The following is a 26,849-nucleotide window of genomic DNA, read 5'->3' as shown; positions in this document are numbered from 1 at the left end:
GTCCATTACACTTGTCCCCCAACGCCCCTCTGTGGTTTAACCCCAGATTAGCGAACCTCCTCCTGTTGGATGATGGGCATAGGTGGGCCAAATTTGGCCTTGTCTATCTACATCAACTGTTTGATAGGGGGGAACTTAAAACATTCACGTGGCTGAGGGGGGAGCTGGGTGTGCCTGAGACATGGCTGTTCCAATACACCAGACTGAAGCATGTTGTTTTGGAGAACACTAAGGTGGAATCGTTGATACTGAATCCTGAACACACTAAACTGATCTCTACTTACTATGCTGTGCTCATGGGACGGAAGCAGCCAAGGGAGGAGAAGGCGAGACTCAGATGTACTGATGGGATCCCCGAATTGACTGAACCCCACTGGGAGGAGGTTCTGTTGACTTATCTCCCTACAGTAATCTCCGCTAGGGACAAACTAATACAACTGAGATACTTGCACCAAATGTATTACACACCACACAGATTATATAGGATGGGCAGAAGAGATGACCCTGTTTGTCATAAGTGCCTGGTGGCAGAAGGCACCTTTATTCATATGGTGTGGGAATGTAACAGGATTCGTCCATTATGGTCGCAGGTTACCCAATTTATTGCTGATACTTTTGATCTCCCGAATATATGTAGTCCACTCTTGGGCCTCCTAGGCATCATAGAGGACGAGGTATTGAGTAATAATATGCGAACATTCGTGAGGCTGCTCTTTTACTATGTCAGGAAGCCGATTGTCCTGAATTGGGTGAAGAGGGACTATCTCACTCTGTCTGCCTGGAAGGGATTGGTCAATACAAATGTCACGATGTATAAAATGACTTATGAGGCAAGAGGTAGTAGGAAAAAATTTCACGGGGTAGATGGGTTGACTCCAAGGACACCAATTCTGGAGAGTCGTAAGGGAATGTTGTTGTTCTTGACTGAATTGTGTGACAGTCATTGTGTACTTGAGATGGGGAGTACTGTGGGGATTGGGGGACAGCGGCACATGGCACACGGGCTGGGTTCTTTTTATTTATATTTTCTTTGAGGGCGTTTTTTTTGCTCTACATTTTTTTGACATGTTTTTTTTTCTCTGGTAGTTGTAGCGCTCTATGTCTATTTTTCCATGATATGGGCTAAAGTATTATCCTAGTATTAACCTAGACGAGAGTGCAAGGTTCAGTAATAGCTATAAGTTAGGAAAATGCTGTATGCACCTATATGTGAATCCATGTTAAGACTGTTTTGGGTCATTCTGATGTATATGGTGGCGAAGGATAAGGGATATATTGTCTTCTCCATTCTAAAAATGTTTTACACTGTCCTTATACCTTATATGTGCTGTTATTCTCTGTGAATGTGTATATGGCTAATAAAAAGCTTAAAAAAAAAAAAAACTTAACAAAATGTCAATAAAAATCTATTTCATCAAAAAAAAAATATATATAATTCTATAGAACTATTTAAACCAGTGCGTTGGGGGCGCAGAGCGTTTTTAACATTCCTGCATGATGCCACTTTGGTGCTCTGTTCATAAAAGCGCACCAAAAAGACACATCTCCCACTAAATTCTATAGAAAACGCACCAAATGCTGCATCAAAAACGCACTTGCATTGCGTTTTTTGCTGCGTTTTTTGGACTCACGTGTCCAAGTTTCACAAGTGCATGACTGGGCTCAGGAGTCCAGGAAACGCAGCAAAAACGCATACAAAGCAATGTGACCGCAGCCTTAAATAATGGTCAGCATCCATAAGGCACAATGAATCTTTCAAGAAAAGGTTTTCACAGTGTATTTATCTTTGATGGGTGAAAATTGTCCTTTGAGAGTTTCTACAAAAGGTTCTCTCTGGTTACCAACAATGCTTCCAAGATTTCAGCTCCATACAAAGCGTGATGAGTTCATCATACAGCGACGGGAGGTCTCCGCTCTCAGATGTCACTCCGATTTCCTCCGATTGCATAGCAATTAAGAAAAGGAGATAAGCCATCATCATCATCTCAGCTGCCTTCCTCATTAATGGATAGAGCCCAATTGTCGTCTTAAAAGTGGCGTCCTGCTTCTTCCATCTTCTAATACCATCTCTACACCTCGTTGCCAATTCATAGGTAATACTGGATTTTTGCGGACACTGTTTTGCACCCTTTATCAGAGTAAATTTTTTCCTCTTTGGGGAAATAAGCCATCTCATTGGCTATTGTGCGGACCATGTCTTCATCGGCCATAAAGCCGCGCTGACGAAGCTCCGCCCTCACGCACATCTTCACATGCTCAAATTCCATCGGGAGGAACGGCACAAAGAAGTCAATCAGGTTTTTCTCTATCAGGCTGCTGTGCCACAAGCCACCTGTAGAAGGAGACAACGGCGCATTTTAGAATGAACACAGCAAACGGGATTAATCAGTGACTCAGGATAAGAAGGAATATTACTCATACAGTGTTATAAATCTTAGATTAAGGTCAATTCTAACACATTTTTCTCTTAATCCCTATCCCTTGGAAGCAGATATAATATTTTGTATACAGACAGGTCTGCAAACTCTTCACATGCACTCTGTGCAACTTCTCCCCTTCAGATCTCCACCTCCTTGTGCTTCTGTAGCAGAGGGAAGATGGAGGGCAGAAGGGTTATTTTGGAATTTTCAGGAGTGTGCATAAAATGAGACACCGACAGGCAACGCTGACCATTCCCAGCCCCAGAATAAGTGTTCCCAGAACACCAAAGTATTTCATACATTTTAAGATGGCCTGGTGACCACAGAAACATTAAAGCGGACTTCAACCCAAAAATGGAACTTGCGCTTTTCGGAACCCGCCCTCCCTCCGGTGTCACATTTGGCACCTTTCAGGGGGGTGCAGATACCTGTATAAGACAGGTATTTGTACCCACTTCCGGGAACAGACTCGTGCAGGAGTTCATAAGTCATTGTACCAAAATACTTTATTATTTTTTATTTAAAATGGAGGTCTACAAAAAAGTGAACCTCCGCTTTTGGGAACCCTCCCCCCCCCTCCAGTGTCACATTTGGCACCTTTCAGGGGGGAGGGGGAGGAGATACCTGTATAATACAGGTATTTGCACCCACTGCCAGGCATAGTAGTATCGCGTGGGAGTCACAGCCCCTTCCCATCCCCCCGCTGCCTTCGGGGGGAAACACTCTGGTCCCAGGAGACAGCGGGGACCAGTGAGGACGCGCCGGCGTGACTCGCGCAAATGCGCAGTAGGGAACCGGGAAGTAAAGCCGCAACGCTTCACTTCCTGATTCCCTCACCGAGGATGGAGGCGGGGACAGCCGAGAGACGAGCGATTGCTGGGCTTCGGCTGCCGACATTGTGGGCACCCAGGTAAGTGTCCATTTATTTAAAGTCAGCAGCTGCAGTATTTGTAGCTGCTGGATTTTAATATTCTTTTTTTAGGTGGACCTCCGCTTTAAATATTTATCTCAAATAGTTTTACACAATTTTTTTTATTGATTTTTTTGCGCAAAAGTTATTGCGCTTACAAAATAGGGGACAGAATTATTATTATTATTTTTTTCTTTACTACTAATGGCAGCGATCAGCATTTTTTTCGTGACTGCGACATTATGGCGGACACATCGGACACTTTTGACGCCATTCACATTTATACAGCGATCAGTGCTATAAATATGCACTAATTACTGTATAAATGTGACTGGCATTGAAGGGGTTAACACTAGGGGTGAGGAAGGGGTTAAATGTGTTCCCTGAATTGTGTTCTAACTGTGTGTGGAGGGGGGTGACCGATCTATGTCCCTATGTACAAGGGACACAGATCGGTCTCCTCTCTCCCGACAGGACATGGATCTCTGTGTTTACACACAGAGCTCCACGTCTTGTCCCTGTAGCCGCCGATCCCGAGCGCCTGGCGGACATCACGGCCGCCAGGCACTCGCATCGGCATCTCAGCGATGCGGCGAGCACGCGCAGGCCGTAAAAACACGGCCAGTTAGAGAATTAGAACCACCCTGCGGCCGTATAAAGTCGTACGGCCGTCGGGTAGTGGTTAAGAATAGTTAGAGTAAGAGCCGGTTCACACTGGGGCGACTCGTCAGGCAACTCAGCCGCCTGACAAGTCGCGTCCCATTGTATTCAATAGAACTGTTCTAATAGGAGTGACGCAAGTCGCTCCGACTTAGAAAAAGGTTCTTGTACAACTTTGGGGGCGACTTGCACTGACTTTTATACAGAAGTCATTTTGCAAGTCGCCTCTGAAGTCGCCTTCAGGACGCCTTGCCAAGTTGCCCCCGAAGTCGTGCCGCCCCAGTGTAAACCGGCTCTTAGGCTTTTCTTCCACTATACCTTTTGCTGCTATACTCACCATCCTTTGAGTTGAAGGTATGAATGGATAAATGGTTTTCCACATCACTCAGCTTGATATCTTCCCTCTTCTTTCCAGTCTTCCAGAAACGCAAGGCCAACTCAGAGATGTATTCTCCTCCAGCATTACTAAAAAAACAAAAAAACAAACAAAAACACAAGTTAAGCATTGAGAATATGCTAAACTGGATACCAATACAAAGTAAAGAAGTTTGTCTGCAGCGGCAACAACTATGCTGTTAAAAGATCAGTTCACCTAAAATGGAAGTCTTAGGTATAGGTGTAGCCTGATAGTCTAAAGCAGTGGTCTCCAAACTGCGGCCCGGGACCAGATGTTGCCCTTTGCTTAACTTTATCTGGCCTTTGGGGCACTACTCCACTAACTGACACCAATGAGGGGGCAGCATTCCCCCACTAACACTATCAGTGGGGCAATATTCCACCAACTAATACCAATGATGGGGCACCAATCCCACTACTGGCATTATCATTGGAGTTCTATTCTACCAAGTGACCCCAATGATGGGGCACCATTCCCACTACTGGCATTATCATTGGTGTACTATTCCACCAACTGACACTAATGATGGGGCACCATTCCCACTACTGGCATTATCATTGGTGTACTATTCCACCAACTGACACCAATGATGGGGCACCACTCCCCCTATGGAGACTATCAATGGGGCACTATTTTTTTCCATCAATATCAACAATGGGACACTATTCCTCCCATTAAAACTAGGATTGTCCTGATACTAGTATCGGTCTCGGTCCCGATACCGAGTACTTGCAGGATTACTGCAAATGCTCCTGATGCCTAGTTCAATACCTGGACACTCAGGAACGATCGGCGCGGTGGCGGGGGAAGTTATAATCATGACAGCCGCTTCTCCTCCTCTCCCCTCCATGGCTTTCAGCTCCTTTATTGAAAGCCAGACAGGGAGATCAGTGATTATAACTTACCCCAGCACTGCACCCATTGTTCCCGAGTGTACCCTGTATCCTTCTCCGGCTCCCCTCTGTGTCCCCCCCCCCTTGTACTCCTCCGGTCCCCTCTGTGCTCTCCTCCAATCCCCCCCCCCCATCATCCTCCGGTCCCCTTCTCTGTGCTCCTCCGGTGCCCCACCCCCCTCTTCCTCCGGTCCCCCTCCGTGCACGCCTCCGGTCACACCCCCCCTCCCACAGATCTTTCAGGAAGGAGCCGGTAAATATGCAATTCATCGGCTCCTTCCTTTTCCGAATGAACAGAGTCAGTGATCACTGGGTACAGCGTACAGCGTTGCACGACCACGCAACTGTCAGTTAAAGTACTGCAGTGCTGTATCGCAAAAATGGCCTGGTCATGAAGGGGGTTAATTAAGCTGAAGTGGTAAATAAACTAACAAAAAAATGTATGCATGGGAAAAATGTGAACGTCTCATAAAATGACTTCTAACCAGCACAACACTGGAGTGCATAGTCAGAATAGGCTTCCAATGAAAGGGTAAGACTCTTTCCCTGGTCTTCCATAAGGGGAAGGTCCTCTGTAAATAATATCCTGATTTTGAGTGGCTGGGCACTTACCTGAGGAAAATGAAGATGGCTTTGGTGTAGGAGACGCCACCAATCTGGTCGTAGTAATCGAGGTACGGCTTTATTGAGTCCATCAGGCCACGCTGCATCTTATCTACTTCATCAAATATGAAGATGGATCGCTCACAGGCCGACACGTTCCCTCGGATCCACGACTGTAACTGGTCCTGGAAAAGAAAACAGAGGAAAAAAGAAACTAGCATTAAAAGATAAGCCAGTAACCAGCTACAGCGAGCAATATGACCGGGCCATCCCGTGTTCAGGCCTTTTCAATCACAATCTCTTCTGTTAGTAGCCGGAATCTAACTCCACTCTCCACTCCCAGCCTGTGGATTGGACAGGGAAAGAGCAGCAAGCAGCCTGATGAAGCCACCCCTCTGCTCTCACCTCCTATCAGCATTTAACTTGTGGACATAGAAGCATGCATCATACCCGACTCCCTGTATATTCCATCTCTAACACCATATTAAAGTAGAACTCTGACCAAAACTTTTGTTGGTATTACAATGGAGCGTTGTCTGGGTCCCATATGTGGGGGATTCACCTTCTTTATTTGTTCTGGCGTTATTAGAGAAATTAATGAAATCCAAATTCTCATGGTGGTCACTAAACAAAGAGCAGAGAGGAAACTTACCACCGGAGACACCTGTCCCTGTGACAACTGTCACACTTAGCATTTTCCTGCATTTTCACTTTAGTGCTACTTCAAAGTGTCTTCAAAGCCTCCATAGAAGTCTGTGGCGAAGCCCCACCAAAGCCTCATCGAAGCACCAAACAAGAGCAGGTATAAACATGAGTGTAAGCTAACCATTTTATTTAGTGACAGGAGTTTTGACTGGCGTTCTGAGGGCTTTAACAAAACGCGTCCAAAGCCATGTTTTGAAGTAACTGTAAACTAGCCCTAAGGCAGGGATATGCAATTAGCGGACCTCCAGCTGTTGCAGAACTACAAATCCCATGAGGCATAGCAAGACTCTGACAGCCACACGCATGACACCCAGAGGCAGAGGCATGATGGGACTTGTAGTTTTGCAACAGCTGGAGGTCCGCTAATTGCATATCACCGCCCTAAGGGAAGTGGTGATTGGCTGCACAAGGACCCAGTGAGCATGGAAAGAGAGCCACATGCTGGAAGCGCCAGGTATTACTCGCAGCAAAAATCGATTTATGCTCACCTTTTGCCTGAATGGTGGAAGACTTCATCCACCTCCTTTTAAAACACAATTTTTGTCATTGTTCACCTAGCTATGAATAAGCATCTCACGATGTGAAACGCGTTAGCCACCTTTCTCCTGTTCACCTTTTATTTTGACTGTATAGCTTTGGACTATTTTTGATTTTATTCAATAAAGACGTCATTCAACGGAGTGCGGCAGTCCAGGACATTTTCTTATCTCTATTATTCCCAGCAACCAAACAGCTGCAAGGAAGAGAAGAGAAAAAAAACGTTCAGGAGCGTGCTACGCACAGGGTGCACCGTTCAGGAGCGCGCTAGGCACAGGGTGCACCGGTCAGGAGCGCGCTACGCACAGGGTGCACCGGTCAGGAGCGCGCTACGCACAGGGTGCACCGGTCAGGAGCGCGCTACGCACAGGGTGCACCAGTCAGGAGCGCGCTACGCACAGGGTGTGCAAGCTATGCACAGGGTGCACCGTTCAGGAGCGCGCTACGCACAGGGTGTGCAAGCTACGCACAGGGTGCACCGTTCAGGAGCGCGCTACGCACAGGGTGCACCGTTCAGGAGCGCGCTACGCACAGGGTGTGCAAGCTATGCACAGGGTGCACCGTTCAGGAGCGCGCTACGCACAGGGTGTGCAAGCTATGCACAGGGTGCACCGTTCAGGAGCGCGCTACGCACAGGGTGTGCAAGCTACGCACAGGGTGCACCGTTCAAGAGTGCGCTACACACAGGGCGCACAATACAGAATTTCAATTGCAAAACATCTTACTTAACGCATGTGAGTTTGTTGGATCACATACTGCAGCAGCAACATCTGACGCTTTAAAAACCATGCTCGACACTTGGCAAATTGAGAAGTCTAAAGTGCATTCGATTTCCCTAGATAATGCGCGGAACATGTAAGAAGGTAGTGCAGCGCTACAATAATAGTCCAAATATAAAACATCCAGGTGATCCTTATAAAAGTGACTGGTAATCAAAAAGCATGCAGGTGATGTAGCGTGGGATAGCTGGAGACCTCCACCAACAATAGCAATGGCCGCTCACATGGCAAAGGCCAGAGTTTGACAAATTTGCTTGGAATCTAGGAGCCAGCTAAAAAAGTTGGGACGGGCGCGTTTTCTGGCTCCTGCCAAGCTCGCGAGCAGAAGCGAACGCATACGTGAGTAGCGCCCGCATATGTAAACTGTATTCAAACCACACATGTGAGGTATCGCCGCGATTGGTAGAGCAAGAGCAATAATTCTAGCCCTAGACCTTCTCTAACTCAAAACATGCAACCTGTAGAATTTTTTTTAAATGTCGCCTATGGAGATTTTACAGGGTAAAAGTGTGTTGGGTATCAATTTACTAGGCGTAACATTATCTTTTACAATATAAAAAAAAAATTGGGCTAACTTTACTGTGGTCTTATTTTTTAATTAAAAAAAAGTGTATTTTTTACCCAAAAAAGTGCGCTTGCAAGACCGCTGCGCAAATACGGTGTGACAAAGTATTGCAACGATCGCCATTTTATTCTCTAGGGCGGGGATATGCAATTAGCGGACCTCCAGATGTTGCAGAACTACAAATCCCATGAGGCATAGCAAGAATCTGACAGCCACAAGCATAACACTCAGAGGAAGAAGCATGATGGGACTTGTAGTTTTGCAACAGCTGGAGGTCCGCTAATTGCATATCCCTGCTCTAGGGTGTTAGAATAAAAAATATATATTATGTTTGGGGGTTCTAATTAGAAGGAAGGAGATGGCAGTGAAAACAGTGAAAAACACATTAGAACTGCTGTTTTACTTGTAATGCCAACGGCCACCACAAGATGGCGCCATATCACAGAAGGAAGCTTAGGCCTGCAGAAGGCCGCAAAGCCGTGGCCTCAATTGCCGGTCGGCGCGGCGGGAGGTGCACAGCCTTCTGCAGTCCTAAGCTTTCCTTCTGTGAAGGCCGCGGCCTCAATTACCGGTGGGCGCAGGCGCCAGGTTACAATTTGTCGCAATTGCGACCAGACGCCCGGATTTTGTCGAGCCCTGGCAAAGGCAATAGAGGACAGTGAACTTAAAAGCATACCGTGTATGGCACACACACTGTGAATGAAGGATTGCCGAGTCAGCGCACCATATCTGATATCGTATCAAAAGGAAGAAGAATTGTGGGTCACTTGAAGCATTCTCCGCTTGCTGATTACAAGCTTTGAAGATACAGTTTGGAATGCCACCGAAACAACTGCAGCAAGATGTAGCCACTTGTTGGAACAGCACCTACTATATGCTGCAAAGTCTTTTTGAACAAAAGCGTGTTTTAGCGCAGGGCTCAACAAATCCCGGGCGCCAGGTCGCCATGGCGACTAGAAATGGTGTCCTGGCGACTTGGCTTGGAAGGTGGTGGTGAGCCGTTGGTATTACAAGTGATTACCACCAGATGTGAGCTGGCGCCATCTGGTGGTGGCCGTTGGTATTACAAGTTAAGCATTACAAGTTAAACAGCAATTCCAATGTCATTTTCACTGTCATCTTCTTCCCTCTAATTAGAACCCCCAAACATTATATATATTTTTTATCCTAACACCCTAGAGAATAAAATGGCGATCGCAATACTTTCTGTCACGCCGTATTTGCGCAGCGGTCTTACAAGCGCACTTTTTTGGGAAAAAATTACACTTTTTTTTATTAAAAAATAAAGACAACAGTAAAGTTATCCCCATTTTTTTTTTATATTATGAAAGATAATGTTACGCCGAGTAAATTCATACCCAACATGTCACGCTTCAAAATTGCGTCCGCTCGTGGAATGCCAACAAACTTTTACCCTTTAAAATCTTCATAGGCGACTTTTAAAAAAATCTACAGGTTGCATGTTTTGAGTTACAGAGGAGCTCTAGAGCTAGAATTATTGCTCTCGCTCTACCAATCGCGGCGATACCTTACATGTGTGGTTTGAACACCGTTTACATATGCGGGCGCTGCTCACGTATGTGTTTGCTTCTGCACGCAAGCTCGTCGGGACGGGGTGCGTTTTCTGGCTCCTAACTTTTTTAGCTGGCTCCTAGATTCCAAGCAAATTTGTCAAACCCTGTTTTAGCGGCATACATTGCAGATTACGAGCTGCCGGCAACACTGAGCGCACATCAGTGGATGTTAGATGAAAACAGTTTGTCTCTTCTATTTCCATTTGAACAGTTAACAAAAGAAATAAGTTCTAACTAATGCTTCCATTGCTGAAGTTATTCCCTTGATTGCTGCACTGAAGTGTCTGCTAGAAAAAGAGGTAGAATCAGACCATGGCGTAAAAATGGCTAAAACCACTGGAGGCCGTTACCACCCTGTTACAAGACACCGAGTCCAACCCTCTGTACTGCATTGCAACAGTTCTAGAGCCTCAATGTAAAGAGCATTATATTAATGTGGAGAAAAAGCAGCGTGCGTGGGAAATGATACAGGCACAAATGGAGGTGGTGGAAGCATCAGGTGAAGGAGTTTCGAGGTGTAGCACAGAGGAAAGTGAGAAGAAACAGTTGCATACAAGTAAAGAGGGACACACTCCCTTCATATATATGTTTGAAGAAGAGATTTATTTAGTTGAACAGCCTATCACCAAAAGCAACAATCCCCTTGAGTACTGGTGCATCAACAAACAACGTTTTCATTTGCTTGGACAGATTGCACACAGATAGTTATCTGCCCCAAGCACCAGTACAGAGAGTGAGAGACCATTTAGTCTAGCATCTCATATTTTTGATGAGAAGAGAAACAGTCTCTCCTGTGAGAAAGCTGAAGAATTTTTGTTCCTAAAGCGAAATCTGACACTTTTACTGAAATAGATTTAGAAATCCGTAGCATAGACCAATTCATTTACCATGTTGAGCACAGTACATTAATTGGTATTGGACTGTGCTATTGGACTAGGGATGTCCCGATACCGATACTAGTTTCGGTACCGATACAGAGCATTTCCCCGAGTACTTGGGGAAAATGCTCCCGATGCTTCACCCGATACCTGGGCAGGCAGGGGAGTTGCAAGTCTTCTCTCCCCCGTGCTCAGTGTTGTCTCCCCCCCCCCCCCGTGCTGTTGTCTTCCCCTCTGTGCTGTTTTTCCCCCGTCCGTGCTGCTCTTACCTCTCCCTGTCCGTTCGTGCAGTTCTCTCTCCCCGCCCCCATCAATCCGTCCGTGCCGTTCTCTCCTCCCCTTCCCCGTCCGTCCGTGCCGTTCTCCCCGTCCGTCCGTGCAGTTCTCTCTCCAACCACCCCCCCCCCCCCCCTGTCCGTCCGTGCAGTTCTCTCTCCTCCCCCCGTCCATCCGTGCAGTTCTCTCCCCCCCCGTCCGTGCCGCTTTCCCCCCTCAATCTGTCAGGGGGGAGAGCGGAGGTAGGAGCCGCTAAGCCCGGCTCCTACCTTTTCCGAATGAACAGAGTCGGTGATCACTGACTCTGTCCATTCACATAACTGAGCATCGTAACCTCCTGTATTTACGATGCTTCAGTTTATGAATGGAGGAGCTTCTCTCCATTCATTTCAGCTGAGGCTGCTGAGAAAGGGACTGGGGAATCTGTGTCCCTAGTCCCTTTCTCTGTCTTAAAGGGGAGACGTCAGAGGTCTGTTAAGACCCCTGAAATCTCACCAAAGACCCCCAACAGGGCTGATAAAAAGAAAAAAAAAAAAAAATTGCAATAAATACATATATATTTTTTTTTTGTAAATAAAAATAAAATGTAAATAATAAAAAAAAAAACACACACACTGACAATCCACCCCCCCCCCCCAAACATACACCAGAGAGCATCTAAACACATCAAAAGTACACCACAGTGCATGTAAACGCATCAAAAATATATTAGAAATACACCAGAGAGCATCTAAAACGCATCAAAAATACACCAGAGGGTATATAAACGCATCAAATATACACAACAGTGCATCTATATCCATCAAAAATACACCAAAGTGCATCTAAACACATCAGAAATATACCAGAGTACATCTAAACGCATCAAAAATACACCAAAGTGCATCTAAACGCATCAAATATACGCCAGTGACCATCAAAACACATTAAATATACACCAGATTGCATCTAAACGCATCAGAAATATACCAGATTGCATCTAAACGCATCAGAAATATACCAGATTGCATCTAAATGCATCGAAAATATACCAGAGGGCATCTAAACACATTGGGAATGGGGTGTGTTTCCGCGCCAAACTTAAATAAGTATATAAAAATTAATCACAGGTGGAATAATGTTATCTACTTATGTGACAAGCTGCTCCTCTGTGACAAAACATATAATAATATATTGTGCAATTGAATCGATAGGTGGGGGGAAGAGGGCGCTAGTGTGAAAAAATACCTAAAATTGGGACACCCTCAAGCCGAGGATCCCAATGGTATAAGTGGAAAAAATTGAAAATAGTATTAAACACTCTAGTGAACATAAAAATCATACATAAAATGTATCTCTACTGAATTGTGTACAATAATTGGTCATACAATAACTATAATAAATGCAACAAAACCAAAATCTGATAAAGGTACGACCAGTGAAAGTGCAAATTACACCCCAAGCGATTATGCGTCTCTCGAGTGCCCTCAAAAACGCAAAGCAACAAAAAGAAACAGAAAAACACAGTCCATGTGGTTAACTCCACAGGTGAATTCAATCTAAAAGACCATCAAATCATGGAAAAGGTATTGAGTGCTACTGCAGCCACCACCATCGACTAAGGCCCCATGCACATGAGACGCTATTACAAACGCCTCTAATCTCAGCTTTTCAACGGCAAAAACCGGCATTTAAAACGCCCGTTTTTGCCGCGAATTGCGCGGCGTTTTGCGGCGTTTTACCGCGATTTACGGCTGTCAGCGTTTATCCGCAAAACAATGTAGACCTTCCCCAAGCTGAGAATCAAACTATTTGTGCCGCGTTTTGCCGCGATTTGCGTCTAAAACGCAAAAGCTGAAAGCTTCTGAACCCAAAATTTTGGGTTTGGAAAAACGGCCCTAAACCCAACTGCTTTGAAACGCCAAAAAACATGATCCCCTGATGACGTGGTAACCCACAAAACAATTGTCGGAGGCTAGTCTGACATCCCCGCATACCAGCTGTTCCCGCGCTGACACTCTGCAGCAACGAACGCGCCTTCCATATACAGCGACCCACGAGAAGCAGCCCGAGTCCTGATAAAGACGCATGCAGTCCTAGTGCCAGGCAGGCACCCTCCCAAGTAAGGGGCCAATCAGCATTTTATATTTGTCATATTTTAATAAAAAGTTAATGCACTACCTGTAAGCCCAAATGCCCAGCTGAGCCATTGTGCTGAGGTAAATAGTTGTTCGCTGGTCAGCAAGAGGTCAAAAATACACCAGAAAGCATCTTTTAACGCATCAAAAATACACCAGAGAGCATCTAAAAGCATGGACACACGTAGGCTGCATCTGAGGGGCACTGGTGAGGCTGCATTGATCTCTTGCATCAGGTCTGCAGTCTCTCACCGCCTCCTGCATCAGGTCTGCAGTCTCTCACCGCCTCCTGCATCAGGTCTGCAGTCTCTCACCGCCTCCTGCATCAGGTCCTCTTCCAGAGACATCATTGTCACCTGGACAGGAAGTGAGGGAAAACCTGTACCAGGGACACAGACAGTCCGATGTCTTGTTGGTGGATCACAGTATAAATGAAGTAAACACCATACTGAGAGGTGCACCGAATGGAAATTGTGGTGCCCAAACTGAAAAAGCAGGATGCACTTGGCCAAAAAACGGAAATGACAGCATTATATATTTATATTCAGTAATACCTCAGATTGCGAGTAACGCGGTTAACGAGAGTTTCGCAATATGAGCTACTATTTAAAAAAAAATCTGACTCAGGATTCAAGCCTCCGTTCCCGAGTGGCTCTGAACAGTTTCTAAGTGTCCGGCGCCCCCCCTTCCCCCTATGGCCACATGAGGTACTGCATACCATAGAAGTCACTGTGGAATGAATTATCCGAGTTTCTATTGACTTTTATGGGGAAACTCGCTTTGATATATGAGTGCTTTGGATTACAAGCATTCTTTCGTAATCCAAGGTACCAATGTATAATAGTATTGTATTCCACTTTTTAATGAATATCACGAATATCAATTTATTGTCGGCCATTATTGGCATATTTAGCTCACAAAAAAAATGTACCCCTTAACCCTAGGTTTACATATCCGCGATTTGTGCGTTCTGCGTTCGTGCAATGAATGGGCCGCTGTGCCTGCATTTCTGAAAAAGTAAATCAAAAAAATGCATGCACCTTTTCAGAAATGGAGCCGCACGGAAAACGCATTGGTCTTTTTGACCATGCGATTCCCCTGCGGTACCCGAATCCGAATTGCATATGAATTGGAGCCCCGTTTTTTTCTTCAGAGAAGTGCGTCTTCACTGCGGGTGGGTGCGGAATTTGCTGCGATTCCTGCAGCCACATGCAGAAATGTTAAAGTAGGGTTATCACTGGTCCGTTTCGCTTCCGCGGTGGTGTAAAAAAATCCTGCTTACTGCATTTTTGGTCAGTTATACCCCTCCCCCCCCCCAAAAAAAAATCGCCCCATTCACATGCATTGAAAATGCATCAAAAACGCATCAATAACGCACCCATCTTACGTTTTTAACCACTTGCCGATGGCTGGCCGTCATATGACATTCTGGGATTTGTGCGGGGAGCTACAGGCATCATTCAGATATCGGCTTTTTTAGCCGGCGATTCCCTGCACCATAAGAACGATCATAGCGGCTGGTCAGCTGCTTGATCGTTCTTACGGGTGGCGAGAGGGGACATCCCCTTGCCCTCCAGGCACCCTCTGGTCCTTCTACCGACTCACCTCTGCGATTGGCGAGTCGGAGAATGGATCCACCGGCCCTGGATGTTGACCATAGGGATTTCTGGCGGACCAGATGGATGTTATGACGTCACGCCGGGCCTCTGCATCGACACAAACGGCGCCGCCTTGGCTGGGAAACCGAGATCTTTTTTATTATTTCAGGCTTTTCAGCCTAGAGGTGAGATGTGGGGTCTTATTGACCGCATATCTCACTGTAAAGAGGACCTGTCATGCCATATTCCCTTACAAGGGATGTTTACATTCCTTGGGAATAAAAGTGATCAAAATTTTGATTTATTTTTTAAAGTGTCAAACTAAAAAATATAGAATTAACAATAAAAAAAAATATTTTTATTTTTTTTAAAGAGCCCCTGTCCCCGTGTGCTCGCACACAGAATTGAATGCATATGCAAGTCCCGCCCACATATGAAAACGGTGTTCAAACCACACATGTGAGTTGTCCCTGCGAACATTAGAGCGAGAGCAATAATTCTAGCCCCAGACCTCCTCTGTAACTCAAAACATGTAACCAGTAAAGAAATTAAAGAGTCGCCTTTGGGGATTTTTAAGTACCAAAGTTTGGAGCCATTCCACGAGCGTGTGCAATTTTGAAGCGTGACATGTTGGGTATCTATTTACTCGGCTTAAAGCGGAGTTCCGGCCACAATTAAACTTTTTAAATATAAATACCCCTGTAATATACAAGCTTAATGTATTCTAGTAAAGTTTGTCTGTAAACTAAGGTCCATTTTGTTAGGTTGTTACAGCATTTAGACACTTTATAAAATAGAAATTGACTGGGGCCATCTTAAGTGTGGGCATCATGAAGCCAGACTGTATGACTTCCTGGATTTCAGCCTTGCAGATCTCGCACATGCTCAGTGCTGCACAAGCAGTGTAATAGGTTTCAGATCAGGTTTCAATAGCAACGGGAGTGTCAGAGAAATTTGACACTTCAGACTCCTGGAAAGTTACACCCACTACATTCCCAGGAGTCTGTGCGGTGTAAGTTAGGAAGCTTAAGCACCTAGGTGCAGGAAGAGAGAAGATTAACTATTCTGCCTAGCAACAACACTTTGAAGGCATCTAAAAAAAAAAAATTCTCTTAAAGGACTAATGACATTTTTTTAAAACTACTGATGTAATGTTATATTTATGGGTGGAACTCCACTTTAACTAGTTACCGACCGCCCACCGTCATTCTACGTCGGCACTTTAAAGATGAATATCTCGATAACGGCAGCAGCTGCTACCACAACCGAGATATTCATCTCTTCAGTGGGCGGCCGTGTAAACGATAACGGCGGTCTCCGCGGCGGATTCGCCGCAAGATCGCCGTTATCGGTGGCGGGAGAGGGGCCCTCCCGCGCCCTCCGCCGCTTACCGGAGCCGTCGGTAGCGGCGGAGGAGATCAGGACCGTTCGGCAGCTGAGCGGGGTTACGAGTGAAGGAAAAATCTCCTTCACCCGTCCTCATAGCTCTGCTGGGCGGAAGTGATGTCAAAACGTCAGTCCCGCCCAGCCTCTTAAAGAGACAATTTTTTTTTTGTCATTTGAAAAAATGACAGTTTCAAATTTTTTTTTATTTTTTTTTTGCATTTAAGCCTAAATATGAGATCTGAGGTCTTTTTGACCCCAGATCTCATATTTAAGAGGACCTGTCATGCTTTTTTCTATTACAAGGGATGTTTACATTCCTTGTAATAGGAATAAAAGTGATACATTTTTTTATTTTATTTTTTATTTCAGTGTTAAAAATTGTAAAATAAATAAATATAAATACGAAAACCCCCCAAATTTTTTTTTAAAGCGCCCCGTCCCGAGGAGCTTGCACGCAGAAGCGAACGTATACGCGAGTAGCGCCCGCATATGAAAACGGTGTTCAAACCACACAAGTGAGGTATCGCCGCGATCGTTAGAGCGAGAGCAATAATTCTAGCCCTAGGCCTACTCTGTAACTCAAAAAATGCAACCTGTAGAATTTTTTAAACGTCGCCTATCGAGATTTTTAAGGGTAAAGGTTTGACGCCATGCCACGAGCGCGCGCAATTTGTAAGCGTGACATGTTGGGTATCATTTTACTCGGCGTAACATTATCTTTCACAATATATAAAAAAATTGGGCCAAATTTATTGTTGTCTTATTTTTTAATTTAAAAAAAGTGATTTTTTTTCAAAAAAAGTGCGCTTGTAAGACCGCTGCGCAAATACGGTGTGACAAAAAGTATTGCAATGACTGCCATTTTATTCTCTAGGGTGTTAGAAAAAAAATAAATATAATGTTTGGGGGTTTTAAGTAATTTTATAGCAAAAAAAAATGTTTTACTAACTTTACTGTTTTTTTTTTAAAGCACAAAACAGTTTTTTTCTTAAAAAGATTGCTGTGCAAATAGCGTGCGAGATAAAAAGTTGCAAAGACCGCCATTGTATTCTCTAGGGTCTTTGGTTAAAAAAACATATATAATGTTTGGGGGTTCTATGTAATTTCTTAGAAAAAAAAATATGATTTTTACATGTAGGAGAGAAATGTCAGAATTGGTCTGGTTGACAAATGGTTAAAGCGTTTTTTGAGTCACATGACCTATATAAAAAAATAAAATTGCGCATGATTTTAGCACCTTTTTCTCTAATCGGCAAAGTGGCGATAACACCATTTTCGCCGGCCAAGTTTCGCCAGCTGAAATGTTGCATGGTGCATTTGTTCTCTTACCTTGTAAGCATCTATGAGGCTGGCGTGTGGAAAGTGCAGGGTAGCCACAAACTGATGGACATGTTTACTCTTCAGGCCCAGGGGATATATATGGCGGGCCACGAGTTGGCTGACGTAGTTCTTGCCGGCACCAGTCCAGCCGTGGAAGGAAAGTACTAGGGGTTTCTTAGGGTTTTTGTGCTCCAAAAATTTTGGCACTGCCTTTAGGATCACCCGCTTGACCAGGTGCTGCCCGAAGATTTTCTCCTCGAACTCGACCTGCAGAGCTGGAAGCAAAGAGGGTACAGGCAAACATCAGTGCGCTCATTTACAGCAAACACAAGAGAACTACTTATAACCCCCAAACATATTTTTTAGCAGAGACCCTAGGGAATAAAATGGCAATCAACGCAATTTTTTTATGTCGCGGTATTTGCACAATGTTTTTTTTGGGGGGGATACACTTTAATTAAAAAAAAAAAAAAAACACAATTTATACCCCAATTCAGGGCTCGACAAATCCCGGTCGCCATGGCGACTAGAAATAGTGTCCTGGCGACTTGGCTTGGAAGGTGGGCAAAACCATTTTTTTTTATTTTTTTTTGTGAGCTGGCGCCATCTGGTGGTGAGCCGTTGCTATTACAAGTTAAGCCGCAATTCTAATGTCATTTTTCACTATTTTTCACTGCTATCTTCTTCCCTCTAATTAGAACCCCCAAACAATATATATATATTTTTTATCCTAACACCCTAGAGAATAAAATGGCACTTTCTGTCACGCCGTATTTGCTCAGCGGTCTTACAAGCGCACTTTTTTGGGAAAAAATTACACTTTTTTTAATTAAAAAATAAGACAACAGTAAAGTTAGCCCCATTTTTTTTAATATTATGAAAGACAATGTTACGCCAAGTAAATTGATACCCAACATGTCACGCTTCAAAATTGCGTCCGCTCGTGGAATGCCGACAAACTTTTACCCTTTAAAATCTTCATAGGCGATGTTTAACCACTTGAGACCCGCGCTATTGACAAAAGACGTCAACAGCGCGGCTCTCAGGTGCCAACTGGACGTCTTTGGACGTCATTTGAAAGCATTACAGCGGGTAAACACTGTCCCGGCGCATAGCTGGGAAGCTGATGCGTGTACCTGGCGGCCGTGATGTCCCCCGGGTACACGCGATCGTCGGTGACAGCAGGGACGTGGAGCTGTGTGTGTAAACACAGAGCTCCACGTGCTGTCAGAGGAGAGGAGACCGATGCTGTGTCCCTTGTACATAGACACAGCATCGGTCACCTCCCCCAGTCAGTCCCCTCCCCCCACACAGTTAGAACACACCCAGGCTTAACATTTAACCCCTTCCTCACCCCCTAATGTTAACCCCTTCCCTGCCAGTCACATTTATACAGTAATTAGTGCATTTTTATAGCACTGATCGCTGTATAAATGTGAATGGCGCCAAATTTGTGTCAAAATTGTCCGATACGTCCGTCGCAATATCGCAGTCCCAAAAATCGCAGATCGCCGCCATTACTAGTAAAAATAAATAAATAAAGTAATAATTCTGTCCCCTATTTTGTAGGCGCTATAACTTTTGCGCAAACCAGTCGCTTATTGCGATTTATTTTTACAAAAATACGCCGAAAAATGCGTATCAGCCTTAACTGAGAATTTTTTTTTTTTTTTTTTTAAAAAATTGGGATATTTATTATAGCAACAAGTAAAAAATATATATATATTTTTTTAAATTGTCGCAATTTTTTTGTTTATAGCGCAACAAATAAAAACCGCAGAGGTGATCAAATACCACCAAAATAAAGCTCTATTTGTGGGGAAAAAAGGACCTCAATTTTGTTTGGGAGCCACGTCGCACGACCGCGCAAATGTCAGTTAAAACGACGCAGTGCCGTAAGCTGAAATTTCGCCTGGGAACGAAGGGGGTTTATGTGCCCAGTAAGCAAGTGGTTAAAAAAATCTACAGGTTGCATGTTTTGAGTTACAGAGGAGGTCTAGGGCTAGAATTATTGCTCTCGTTCTACCAATCGCGGCGATACCTCACATGTGTGGTTTGAACACCGTTTACATATGCGGGCACTACTCACGTATGTGTTCGCTTCTGCGCGCAAGCTCGTCGGGACGGGGTGCGTTTTTTGGCTCCTAACTTTTTTAGCTGGCTCCTAGATTCCAAGCAAATTTGTCAAACCCTGCCCCAATTTTTTTTTTTAAATATAAAAGATGTTACGCTGAGTAAATAGATACCCAACATGTCAAGCTTTAAAAATGGACATGCTTGTGGAATGGCGACAAACTACGGTACTTAACTGCTTCCCGCTCACCATATAGTGAAATGATGGACGGGCAGGAGCACTCTCATTCTTCAAGGACGTCATATGATGTCCCCCCCATTCCTGGCACGCAGTGATTAGTGATGCGCATCACCGATCTTGGTATAGAGCCTATGACGTAGGCTCTGTACCATGTGATCAGCTGTGTCCAATCACAGAGTAAACAGGAAATGCTGCTTATCGGCACCCCTGGCCTCAAGCTGACAGCGTGTGAGGAGAGGAGAGCCAGTGTTCCATTGAGAAATGCCTCCCGTCGAAAAATACCTCAGACGGGTATGCGCATGCCACATCACTGCAGCTGATAGGTTGATCAGCTGGCGTGATGCCAACACTGCGCATGCGCAGATCGTCATAGATCTGATGTAATTGTCAGATTCTTCCTCGCTATTGCAAGTGTCTTGAAGGGCGGGTTTTGGGTGAGTTTTACCCCGCCCTTACATACCACCAAAACACGCCGTTTATCACACTCAAACCGCCGTGTAACAGATAGAAAGCACGCAACACAGGCAAAACCCGCCCCGCAAAAGAATCTAACAAAGTACATTCGCCCTCCGCTGTTTGCATAGCGTCGGATAATGCCTCCAATGATGTGCGCATGCAATGTGTTGACGTCACGCTAGCTGATCAACATATCAGCTGGAGTGACACTTGTTACTGCGCATGCGCAGACCCATTTTTCGACAGGGGGCATGTCTGCATAGAACACTGGTAAGCAGCATTCCTCAGCAGGGACATCTGCACTGACAATCAGAACACTGATCATCAGTGCCTCGATGATCAGTGCAGCACCATCAGTGATGCCCGTCAGTGCCCACAAGTGATGCCCACCAGTCTGCATAGGCAACGCTTTAAACATTTTTACAGGTTACCTGTTTAGATTAACAGAGGAGGTCTAGCGATAGAATCATTGCTGTCCCTCTAACGCTCGTGGCGATACCTCACGTGTGTGGTGCGAACATCTACATATGCGTTGGCTTTTGAGTGCCAGCATGGAGGGATGGGGGGCGCTTTAAAGTGGGTGACTGACATGCGTGGGAGAGACGTCATTGCGGCTCCGGCCAATCACAGCGCCGGAGCCGCAATACCCGGAAATAACCCCCAGGAGAGATGTCAGCCGCCCGAGCGGTGTAGCAACAAGAATTGTCTCTGGACAGCCGCACTCTGAACAAATTGTAGCCTTTATTAAAAGAAGGACAGCACTACAAGTCACAGCAAAATAAAATGAAAACCTGACTGCTGACGCGTTTCGCACTGAAACTAGTGCTTAGAGCGGTGTACAAGGACGGCTGCGGGGGCTTTGATCTGAGGGGAGTATTACATAATGAGCTAGTATCCTGCGCATACTAGCTCATTATGCCTTTGTCTTGCAGGAGGGTTTTTTTTTTTCATAATTTTTTTTTTACTTCCTACAAAAAGCATAGCTGCTGACTTTTAATAAACCGTCACTTACCTGCCCCGCGGTCCAGTGATGCGACCGCCCGGAGGCTCGCTCCTCTCCCCCTCGCCTTCATAGCAACTGTGGGCACCAAGCCGTGACAGCTTACGGCTATACAGGCCGGGCGCGCACTGCGCATGCCGTGCTGCACTCTGCCAATCTTCTGGGACCTGTGTTGTGTCCCAGAAGATCGCTGGCAGGGAGGGGCCGCCTAGGGCGAGAGGAGAAGTCGCCTAGGCGGCCCAAAGAAATGAAGCAGGAAGTGGAACAGTAAGTCCCAATAAAAATAAGGTAAACACTCCCGCCCCAAAACAATGACATGCCAAATGTGGCATGTCAGGGGACGAGGAGTGCTTAACCACTTCCATACAGGGCACTTATACACCTTCCTGCCCAAGCCAATTTTCAGCTTTCAGCACTGTCGCAAATTTTAATGACAATTGCGCGGTCGTGCTACACTGTACCCAAATAATTTTTTATCATTTTGTTCCCACAAATAGAGCTTTCTTTCGGTGGTATTTGATCACCTCTGCGATTTTTATTTTTTGCGCAACAAATAAAAAAAAAAAAAGAGCGAAAATTTTGAAAAAAAAAATAAGTTTTTCTTTGTTTCTGTTAATTTATTTTATAAATAAGTACCTTTTCTTCTTCAATGACGGGCACTGGATATGGCTGTACTGACGGGCACTGATATGGCTGCACTGACGGGCACCGACAAGGCGGCACTGATGGGTACTTATGGGTGGCACTGATAGGTGGCATGGACAGGCAATGATAGATGGGCACGGATGAGCACTGATAGGTGGCACTGATGGACCACTGGTGGGTGGCATTACTGGGTATCACAAATTTGTTTGTGCCATGCTGGTGCCAGTCAGTGCCCATTTGTGGGCACTGATTGGCATATGTTATGTATACATTTCTACATGTAGATGGCCATGGGGACTTATCTGGCCATCCACATGTTGGGTGCTTCCCTGGTGGTCCTGGGCGGCATCCTGGTAGTCCAGTGTGGGCATCCGAGGGGGGGCTGCGCTGATAAACAATCAGCGCAAACCCCCGTCAGGAGAGCCGCCGATTGGCTCTCCTCTACTCGCGCCTGTTAGAAGTGAGTGAGGAAGAGCTGATCAACGTCTCATCCTGTTTACATCGTGATCAGCCGTGATTGGACACGGCTGATCACGTGGTAAAGAGCCTCCGCCGGACTGACACACCACCGATCGCCGCAATGCGCGCCCCCACGGGCGTGCGGCAGCTGTTACCCTGCAGGACGTTCAGTCAGGATAACACAACCACTTCCCGGACATCAATATGCTATTGACCGGGCGGGAAGTGGTTAAAGCGGAAATTCAACTTTTGGGTGGAACGCTACTTTTAAAAAAAAAAAAATCCTAGTTTTTAATTTGTACATGGTCCCTACATTTTTTTTTATCACTTTTATTCCTATTACAAGGAATGTAAACAACGCTTGTAATATAAATAAGGATGACAGGTCCTCTTTATGGCGCGATCCAGGGTCCAAAAGACCTCAGACCTCTTCTTTACCTTTAAAAGCAAAAAATCTTCCCGGAAGAAAACGTTGCTCTGGTCCTCCAAGACCATAGAGGTGATCAAAGACGATCTAGTCTTTTATGGCCTCTGTGACCAAATCGTTGGATTGTTCCTCGGGTGAGCTTGTGGGAATGGAACGCCCAATAAACACCAGCTCATGAGCTGCTCGCAATGCTTGGAATAGGAATTAAAGTGATTAAAAAAAAAAATGTAATGGACAGTGCAAAAATAAAATATAAACTAAATAAGAGATATACTTTTTTTTATGTACTCGCCGATACCGAATACCGATACTTTTTTTTTAAATGTGTCCCCAAATGCAGCCATGTCCCCCACATATATGCAGCCATGTCCCCCACATATATGCAGCCATGTCCCCCCACATATATGCAGCCATGTCCCCCCACATATATGCAGCCATGTCCCCCCACATATATGCAGCCATGTCCCCCCACATATATGCAGCCATGTCCCCCACATATATGCAGCCATGTCCCCCACATATATGCAGCCATGTCCCCCACATATATGCAGCCATGTCCCCCACATATATGCAGCCATGTCCCCCCACATATATGCAGCCATGTCCCCCACATCTATGCAGCCATGTCCCCCACATATATGCAGCCATGTCCCCCACATCTATGCAGCCATGTCCCCCACATATATGCAGCCATGTCCCCCACATCTATGCAGCCATGTCCCCCCACATATTGCAGCCATGTCCCCCCACATATTGCAGCCATGTCCCCCCACATATTGCAGCCATGTCCCCCACATATTGCAGCCATGTCCCCCACATATATGCAGCCATGTCCCCCACATATATGCAGCCATGTCCCCCACATATATGCAGCCATGTCCCCCACATATATGCAGCCATGTCCCCCCACATATATGCAGCCATGTCCCCCCACATATATGCAGCCATGTCCCCCCACATATATGCAGCCATGTCCCCCCACATATATGCAGCCATGTCCCCCCCCATATCCAGCCATGTCCCCCCCCATATCCAGCCATGTCCCCCCCCATATCCAGCCATGTCCCCCCCCATATCCAGCCATGTCCCCCCCCATATCCAGCCATGTCCCCCCCTTATGCAGCCATGTCTCCCCCATATGCAGCCATGTCCCCCCCATATGCAGCCATGTCCCCCCACAAATGCAGCCATGTCCCCCCACAAATGCAGCCATGTCCCCCCTATATCCAGACATGTCCCCCCATATATGCAGCCATGTCCCCCCCATATCCAGCCATGTCCCCCCCCATATGCAGCCATGTCCCCCCCATATGCAGCCATGTCTCCCCATATGGAGCCATGTCCCCCCCATATGCAGCCATGTCCCCCCATATATGCAGCCATGTCTCCCCATATGCAGCCATGTCTCCCCATATGCAGCCATGTCTCCCCATATGCAGCCATGTCCCCCCCATATGCAGCCATGTCCCCCCCATATGCAGCCATGTCCCCCCCATATGCAGCCATGTCCCCCCATATATGCAGCCATGTCCCCCCATATCCAGCCATGTCCCCCCATATATGCAGCCATGTCCCCCCATATATGCAGCCATGTCCCCCCCATATCCAGCCATGTCTCCCCATATCCAGCCATGTCCCCCCCATATGCAGCCATGTCTCCCCATATCCCCCCCATATGCAGCCATGTCCCCCCCATATGCAGCCATGTCTCCCCCATATGCAGCCATGTCTCCCCCATATGCAGCCATGTCTCCCCCATATGCAGCCATGTCCCCCCATATGCAGCCATGTCCCCCCATATGCAGCCATGTCCCCCCATATGCAGCCATGTCCCCCCCATATCCAGCCATGTCCCCCCCCCATATGCAGCCATGTCCTCCCCCCATATGCAGCCATGTCCTCCCCATATTCAGTCATGTCCCCCCAAAAAAGCGGCCATGTCCCCCTTACAGTACATGCTGCCGCATCCCCGCTTGGTTAATACGGGCGGGAACATTACAGCTTTGAATAGCTGTAGTCTTTCACGCCGCGCTGCGTATAGACACTCCCCCTTGCTCGGGATTGGACAGTTCACCCGAGCAAGGGGGAGTGTCTGAACGCGGCGCGGCGGGAAAGACTACAGCTATTCTAATGAATGCTGTAATGTTCCCCGCCCGTATTAACCAAGCGGGGATGCGGCGGGATGCGTCGGCTGCGGCAGGGGAAGTATTCTATTTTGGTATCGGGGGTATTTGCGGGAGTACGAGTACTCCCGCAAATACTCGGAATCGGTCACGATACTAGTATCGGGACAACACTAATTATATATATATATATATATATATATATATATATATATATATTTTTTTTTTTTCTTTAAATGCCCTCATCCCTCAGTGCTTGCGCACAGAAGCAAACGCATACGTAAGTCACGCACAGCCTATGTAAAAGGTGTTCGCACCACACATGTGAGATATCGCCGCGAACGTTAGCGCAAGAGCAATAATTCTATCGCTGGATCTTCTCTGTAACTCCAAACAGTTAACCTGTGAAAAGGTGTCGCCTATCGTAGTTTGTCGCCATTTCACGAGCGTGCGCAATTTTAAAGCATGACAGGTTAGGTGTCTATTTACTCAGCGTAATGTCAGCTTTTATATTTTACTTTTTTTTTTTTTTAAATAAAATATATATATATATATATATATATATATATATATATATATATATATATATTATATATATAAAAATCGGTTATATATTGTTTTTTTTTTTTAAATTGCTTTAAATTTCATTAAAATGCAAAATTGCGTTTGAAAAACTGCTGCGCAAAAAAAAAAACGGAGCTTCTCCTTTTGGGTGGAGCTCCGCTTTAACTAAAGTAGGATGGAAGGCAAAACTTTGTATTTCATTTTAGATAGAGTAAGGAAGGGTTAGAACCCACGTCAGGGGTTTGCCTACTGTGTCCCACTGGGCACATTTTCATTCACTTCCTGTCTCATAGCCAAAACAGGAAGTGAGAGGAAATCCCTGCAAAGTGTCACTAAGAATGGCCTCAGTCGTGTTCGGATCGAAGCCGGCACTGCCCACCGCCAATCATAAGCATGTGTATGTGCAGCTGCGGGTTGGGAAATGCCTCACTGCCTATGATTGGCTGTGTGCAGTGACAGCCCATAACTAGTGTCCCCATTGGAAGATTTCTCCTCTTTTCCTGTTCTGGGATTTTCTTACAGTGATAACAGTCACCAGGACAAATAATCAGGGGGGGGGTCTTCCTAATGGGGACACAGGCAGCAATAAAAACTGACAGGGGGTCTGATCCCTCTCCACTCTATTCAATACTAAACTAAAAAAGACCTGCCTTTGGTTGTACTTCTATTCTGCTCCAATCAGACAGGCCCTGCACTCCATAGATGATGGTAGGATTGTATGGAGTATGGGCAGATTGTAAAGCACTCTGCATCCATGCTGGGACTTGTAGTCCCCCAGCCCTCACCTGTGACATTGATGGCCCCCTCCAGCCGGCACTGATCGGGGGAATACCAAAGCAGCCCATAGTAGGTGACGACTCCTGTGATTAGGGTCCCGAAGGCCATAGAGATCGGCTCCACACATCGGGCTGTGAGTGGCAGCAACAAAAACCAGATCACCACCCCGGCCACTTTCATTTCACCCACCAAACAGTGCACAGGGAGGTCCTCCCAGCCGTCCAACCGGCCACTTCCGGTGCTGAGGGCACAGCGGCGGCCATCTTTACTGAGGGCACACTCCCCCCCTTTCATTGATTGTTTTCTCCCCAGTACGTGTCAGAAGTATGGGACATGCTCAGTATTGTATCCTCATTTCTGCTGGTATTAGACTATCTGTGGTAACGGCGCTTCTCTTCCCAACTGGGAAAATCCAGTGCTGGCAGGTGTGCAATGTTAAAACCAGCATGCTGCCACTGAGGGCTAC

At 46.0% G+C, this 26,849-nt stretch overlaps 1 protein-coding gene across 1 annotated transcript; it reads right to left on the bottom strand.

The window, feature by feature from the left end:
- Positions 1 to 1,760: 1,760 nt before the first annotated feature.
- TOR1A (torsin family 1 member A) lies at positions 1,761 to 26,650 on the bottom strand. Its single transcript, XM_040324649.1, has 5 exons — positions 26,392 to 26,650; positions 17,628 to 17,893; positions 5,893 to 6,068; positions 4,328 to 4,455; positions 1,761 to 2,332 (listed from the first exon to the last, which is right to left on the bottom strand). The coding sequence occupies exons 1-5, from the start codon at positions 26,561 to 26,563 to the stop codon at positions 2,088 to 2,090; spliced, it is 987 nt and encodes a 328-aa protein (XP_040180583.1). The 5' UTR covers positions 26,564 to 26,650; the 3' UTR covers positions 1,761 to 2,087.
- Positions 26,651 to 26,849: the final 199 nt, after the last annotated feature.

This window comes from Rana temporaria, chromosome 9 (genome assembly GCF_905171775.1).
Source record: "Rana temporaria chromosome 9, aRanTem1.1, whole genome shotgun sequence".
Classification (NCBI taxonomy): Eukaryota; Metazoa; Chordata; class Amphibia; order Anura; family Ranidae; genus Rana; species Rana temporaria.
The sequence above is the reverse complement of the archived record's forward strand: the minus strand, read 5'-3'. Positions and strand labels throughout refer to the sequence as shown.

Coding starts and splice junctions, on each gene's coding strand:
- TOR1A (XM_040324649.1), bottom strand. CDS start 26,563: ATGAAAGTGGCCGGGGTGGTGATCTGGTTTTTGTTGCTGCCACTCACA. Junction 6,069..17,627: donor GCCTCATAGATGCTTACAAG/GTAAGAGAACAA, acceptor TTTCTTTTCCAG/GACCAGTTACAGTCGTGGAT. Junction 4,456..5,892: donor GCCATCTTCATTTTCCTCAG/GTAAGTGCCCAG, acceptor TTGTTTTTTTAG/TAATGCTGGAGGAGAATACA.